We start from the raw sequence: 6,107 nt of genomic DNA, 5'->3' as shown, positions 1-6,107 counted from the left end.
GCAGAGTGGTGAGGGAAAGAGGGGGGAGGGGGGTATGTGAGGAGGTGGGGGAGTGAGGGAGGAGAGTGGGTGTAGGAGGTAAGAGGGGGTGGAGGTGTGAGGTAAGGGGGGGGGGAAATGTGAGGTGAGGAAGGTAAAATGTTGTGTGTGTGTGTGTGTGTGTGTGTGTGTGTGTGTGTGTGTGTGTGTGTGTGTGTGTGTGTGTGTGTGTGCTCGTGTGTGTGTGTGTGTGTGTGCTCGTGTGTATACACTACAAGTCTCCCCTCACTCCCACCAGACACTATAAGCTTATCGTATATGTGTATACAAGCGTATATACAATATTGGTGGTATCAGTGGCTCCGAACGAAGATAATTGTTTACACACACAACGGTAATTGTCTGTGTAAGATTTTCTCAGCGATAATTGAGTGTTTGGCGAGGACTGGATTCGGAAGCTTTGCTTGTTTAATCTGCCGAGTTCCAGGTATTTATTGGTTATTTAATGACGGGTAGTCCGTAGTTGTTGGCGATTTGCTCAGCTCCTCACATTCCTTCGAAGGTGTAAGGCACATTGAAGTGTAGTTTAGTGGGTAGTTATAACCTGCTGCAGGGCCTCCGTCAGCAGGGTCTCCGTCAGCAGGGTCTCCGTCAGTAGGGCCTCCGTCAGCAGGGTCTCCGTCAGCAGGGCCTCCGTCAGCAGGGCCTCCGTCAGTAGGGTCTCCGTCAGCAGGGCCTCCGTCAGTAGGGTCTCCGTCAGCAGGGCCTCCGTCAGCAGGGCCTCCGTCAGCAGGGCCTCCGTCAGCAGGGTCTCCGTCAGCAGGGCCTCCGTCAGCAGGGTCTCCGTCAGCAGGGCCTCCGTCAGCAGGGCCTCCGTCAGTAGGGTCTCCGTCAGCAGGGTCTCCGTCAGCAGGGCCTCCGTCAGCAGGGTCTCCGTCAGCAGGGCCTCCGTCAGTAGGGTCTCCGTCAGCAGGGCCTCCGTCAGTAGGGCCTCCGTCAGCAGGGCCTCCGTCAGTAGGGCCTCCGTCAGCAGGGCCTCCGTCAGTAGGGTCTCCGTCAGCAGGGCCTCCGTCAGTAGGGCCTCCGTCAGCAGGGCCTCCGTCAGTAGGGTCTCCGTCAGCAGGGCCTCCGTCAGTAGGGTCTCCGTCAGTAGGGTCTCCGTCAGCAGGGCCTCCGTCAGCAGGGCCTCCGTCAGTAGGGTCTCCGTCAGCAGGGCCTCCGTCAGCAGGGCCTCCGTCAGTAGGGTCTCCGTCAGCAGGGCCTCCGTCAGTAGGGTCTCCGTCAGCAGGGCCTCCGTCAGTAGGGTCTCCGTCAGCAGGGCCTCCGTCAGTAGGGTCTCCGTCAGCAGGGCCTCCGTCAGTAGGGTCTCCGTCAGCAGGGCCTCCGTCAGTAGGGTCTCCGTCAGCAGGGCCTCCGTCAGTAGGGTCTCCGTCAGCAGGGCCTCCGTCAGTAGGGTCTCCGTCAGCAGGGCCTCCGTCAGTAGGGTCTCCGTCAGCAGGGCCTCCGTCAGTAGGGTCTCCGTCAGCAGGGCCTCCGTCAGTAGGGTCTCCGTCAGCAGGGCCTCCGTCAGTAGGGTCTCCGTCAGCAGGGCCTCCGTCAGTAGGGTCTCCGTCAGCAGGGCCTCCGTCAGTAGGGTCTCCGTCAGCAGGGCCTCCGTCAGTAGGGTCTCCGTCAGCAGGGCCTCCGTCAGTAGGGTCTCCGTCAGCAGGGCCTCCGTCAGTAGGGTCTCCGTCAGCAGGGTCTCCGTCAGCAGGGCCTCCGTCAGCAGGGCCTCCGTCAGTAGGGCCTCCGTCAGCAGGGCCTCCGTCAGTAGGGCCTCCGTCAGCAGGGCCTCCGTCAGTAGGGTCTCCGTCAGCAGGGCCTCCGTCAGCAGGGTCTCGCGGCTCTGCTCAACCCTTTGGTCATTAGGGAGTTTGCTTCAAACACATAAGCAAGCACTTCCAAAGGACCCTTAGGTTGCCTGCGTGTCCTATTAGAGTCGAGTGTGTGTGTGTGTGTGTGTGTATGTATGTATGTATGTATGTATGTATGTGTGTGTGTGTGTGTGTGTGTGTGTGTGTGTGTATGTATGTATGTGTGTGTGTGTGTGTGTGTGTGTGTGTGTGTGTGTGTGTGTGTGTGTGTGTATGTATGTATGTATGTATGTATGTATGTGTGTGTGTGTGTGTGTGTGTGTGTGTGTGTGTGTGTGTGTATGTATGTATGTGTGTGTGTGTGTGTGTGTGTGTGTATGTATGTATGTATGTATGTATGTATGTGTGTGTGTGTGTGTGTGTGTGTGTGTGTGTATGTATGTATGTGTGTGTGTGTGTGTGTGTGTGTGTGTGTGTGTGTGTGTATGTATGTATGTATGTATGTGTGTGTGTGTGTGTGTGTGTGTGTGTGTGTGTGTGTGTATGTATGTATGTATGTATGTGTGTGTGTGTGTGTGTGTGTGTGTGTGTGTGTGTGTATGTATGTATGTATGTATGTATGTGTGTGTGTGTGTGTGTGTGTGTGTGTATGTATGTATGTGTGTGTGTGTGTGTGTGTGTGTGTGTGTGTGTGTATGTATGTATGTATGTATGTGTGTGTGTGTGTGTGTGTGTGTGTGTGTGTGTGTGTATGTATGTATGTATGTGTGTGTGTGTGTGTGTGTGTGTGTGTGTGTGTATGTATGTATGTATGTATGTATGTGTGTGTGTGTGTGTGTGTGTGTGTGTGTGTGTATGTATGTATGTATGTATGTGTGTGTGTGTGTGTGTGTGTGTGTGTGTGTGTGTGTATGTATGTGTGTGTGTGTGTGTGTGTGTGTGTGTGTATGTATGTATGTATGTGTGTGTGTGTGTGTGTGTGTGTGTGTGTGTGTGTGTGTGTATGTATGTATGTATGTATGTGTGTGTGTGTGTGTGTGTGTGTGTGTGTGTATGTATGTATGTATGTATGTGTGTGTGTGTGTGTGTGTGTGTGTGTGTGTGTGTGTGTATGTATGTATGTATGTGTGTGTGTGTGTGTGTGTGTGTGTGTGTGTATGTATGTGTGTGTGTGTGTGTGTGTGTGTGTGTGTGTATGTATGTATGTATGTGTGTGTGTGTGTGTGTGTGTGTGTGTGTGTGTATGTATGTATGTGTGTGTGTGTGTGTGTGTGTGTGTGTGTGTGTGTGTGTGTATGTGTGTGTGTGTGTGTGTGTGTGTGTGTGTGTGTGTGTGTGTATGTATGTGTGTGTGTGTGTGTGTGTGTGTGTGTATGTATGTATGTATGTGTGTGTGTGTGTGTGTGTGTGTGTGTGTGTGTGTGTGTGTGTGTGTGTGGTGAGGGCTCTTAGCGTTTCGATAGAAACTTAAATACAAAGCAGAAAATCATATAAGTAACATAATGCAGAAAGCAGGACAGCTTAGGTATCCTTGTGTCGCATCCTAGCGAATGTAGAAGTGAAAGGTAGCGCGCTTGTCACCTGTTTTCCAGAGAAGCTGTGACTGATTGATTGGCTGATGAAGATTACGCCATCCAAAGGTGGCACGGGCTTGAGTAACCCGTGAAGAGAAGCAGTGTTGTTGTTGTTGTTTTAGATTCAGCTACTGGGAACAAAAAAGTTACAAGTAGCACAGGGTATGGTGAGCCCGTAGTGGACTCACCTGGCACAGGAGCGGGGCTGTAACCTATGGAAGGAAGCAGTAGGGGCAGGGAATATATGGCACAGTTATATAGCCCACTGAGAGGTGCCAGCACCTGCTGCCCCTCCTACTGAAGTCTCTTCACCTCTCCTTTTCTCGGCAACTCTCAGGTCGTCTCAGTTGGTACCGCACTTTGATCTTTCAGAATCCTCCCGTGGGGTGTCACGGGCACATTTTCCAGGAAGGTCCTCCATCGCGCCTCGGACCTCTGTAATCCGCATGGCTCCTGGTTCACAGCTGATCCTGGATTCACAACCTGATACCTGGAAAAGGTGTCAGGTTGTTCAGCTCCTTCCTTCCTTCCCCTCTGGGAACACCTCTATGTGGAGGGGAAAATTGTGTGGCCTGCAGGGTATTGGAGCGTGACATATAAATTGCAACCTCGTCTGGCAAAAGAATAGGAGATAGACTAAAAAATGGTCCCCCAGCCTTTAAGAAGAAGTTCTGTAAGCATAGACTAAAAATGGTTCCTCGTCCAAGGCAATTGGATACCCGGTTTTAGATGCAAGTTTGATACAAACGAATGAAGAAGTCGCTGCTTGTCTTAGGAGCAGGGGCTCGGCCCTATAAGCACAGGTAGCTGAGTACAACTTGTGAGTACATACCAGAGCACGCACGCACACACAATTATATTTCTAATTTACGTAAATGATATGTTTACAGGAGTGGAATCCTACATGTCAATGTTCGCGGATGTCGCAAAATTAATGAGAAGAGTTGTGACAGATGAGGATTGTAGGATCCTCCAAGAGGAACAAGTTGCAGAGATGGTCAGAGAAATGGCTACTGGAGTTCAACACGAGTAAATGTAAAGTTATGGAAATGGGACTAGGTGATAGGAGACCAAAGGGACAGTATACAATTAAGGGGAACTGCCACCCTGTGACGACGCGAGAAAGAGACCTGGGCGTGGACGTAACACCTAATCTAACTCCTGCGGCACATATAAATAGGATAACGACAGCACTGGCAAAAGTTAGAACAACATTCAGAAACCTAAGTAAGGAGGCTTTTAAGGCGCTTTACACTGCCTACGTGAGACCAGTCTTAGAGTATGCCGCCTCATCATGGAGTCCTCACCTGAAGAAACACATAAGGAAACTGGTAAAGGTTCAGAAGTTTGCAACGAGACTCGTCCCAACGTTACGAGGGATGGGGTATAAAGAGCGCCTGAAAGAACGGAACCTTACGACACTAGAAAAAAGAAAGGAGAGGGGGAGGATATGATAAGAACGTATAAAATACTCAGGGGAATTTACAAAGTGGAAATAGATGAAATGTTCACACGTAATAGTAACAGAACGAGGGGACATGGGTGGAAACTGGAAACTCAGATGAGTCACAGAGATGTTAGGAAGTTTTCCTTTAGCGTGAGAGTAGTGAAAAAATGGAATGCACTTAAGGAGCAGGTTGTGGAAGCAAACTCTATTGATAATTTTAAAACTAGGTATGATAGGGAAATGGGACAGGAGTCATTGCTGTAAACAACCGATGGCTAGAAAGGCGGGATCCAAGAGTCAATGCTCGATCCTGCAAGCACAAATAGGTGAGTACACACACACACACACACACACACACACACACACACACACACACACACACACACACACACACACACAAACACTAAGCACTATTTAGGAAGTAACTTACGAAGCCATAAAACCAATGTAGCAGAAAAAGTACCATATAAATAGAGCCTCTAAAGTGTACTGACCTCAAATCCCTTCTTCCTTCCCTCTTATTTTCCCTGAAGCCTCACCACATCCCTCTTACCACTTTCTTCCCCCCCCCTCCCTCTTTCTCTTCCCCTTTCTTACCTTACGCTTTTCTTCCCCCACCTTTACCCATCCCATTTCCTTCTTCCGCCATCTTTCTTCCGACTCTCAATTCCTTTGCGCTTATTCCCTCTTTTCTGTGAGTCCCATTCACTCCCCTTCTGTCTTTTGTCTTTCTCCCCCTTCCCTTCTTCGTCCCACGCCTCTCCCATCTACCCTCCCAGTTCTGGGTACCTGGTTGATACCTGGTTGATGGGGTTCTGGGAGTTCTTCTACTCCCCAAGCCCGGCCCGAGGCCAGGCTTGACTTGTGAGAGTTTGGTCCACCAGGCTGTTGCTTGGAGCGGCCCGCATGCCCACATACCCACCACAGAATGGTCTGAATGGGTAAGAATGGTCTGTGGACAAAAAAATCAAGATTTACCCGCCTTTTTTCACGAGCCATTGTTGGAGAGCAAGAACACAAATGTTTGACACGCTGTTATGTATGTTTGTTGTATGACGTGTATGACACGCTGTTATGTATGTTTGTTGTATGACGTGTATGACACGCTGTTATGTATGTTTGTTGTATGACGTGTATGACACGCTGTTATGTATGTTGTTGTATGACGTGTATGACACGCTGTTATGTATGTTGTTGTTTGACGTGTATGACACGCTGTTATGTATGTTGTTGTTTGACGTGTATGACACGCTG

The 6,107-nt window shown here is 50.0% G+C and overlaps 1 protein-coding gene across 1 annotated transcript; it reads right to left on the bottom strand.

Moving 5' to 3' along the window:
• Positions 1-565: 565 nt before the first annotated feature.
• On the bottom strand, positions 566-5,620 carry LOC138365291 (uncharacterized protein slr1819-like). The gene is made up of 2 exons (XM_069325574.1): positions 5,478-5,620; positions 566-1,874 (listed from the first exon to the last, which is right to left on the bottom strand). The coding sequence occupies exons 1-2, from the start codon at positions 5,618-5,620 to the stop codon at positions 566-568; spliced, it is 1,452 nt and encodes a 483-aa protein (XP_069181675.1).
• Positions 5,621-6,107: the final 487 nt, after the last annotated feature.

The sequence above is a fragment of the Procambarus clarkii genome, chromosome 16, assembly GCF_040958095.1.
Source record: "Procambarus clarkii isolate CNS0578487 chromosome 16, FALCON_Pclarkii_2.0, whole genome shotgun sequence".
Classification (NCBI taxonomy): Eukaryota; Metazoa; Arthropoda; class Malacostraca; order Decapoda; family Cambaridae; genus Procambarus; species Procambarus clarkii.
This window is presented reverse-complemented; position numbering and strand designations above follow the sequence as displayed.

What these genes read in the sequence shown, in the direction of transcription:
- LOC138365291 (XM_069325574.1), bottom strand. Translation starts at nt 5,620, where the DNA reads ATGGGAGAGGCGTGGGACGAAGAAGGGAAGGGGGAGAAAGACAAAAGA. An exon ending in GGAAGAAGGAAATGGGATGG is followed by an intron (nt 1,875 to 5,477) that starts GTAAAGGTGGGG and finishes TAATGACCAAAG; the next exon opens with GGTTGAGCAGAGCCGCGAGA.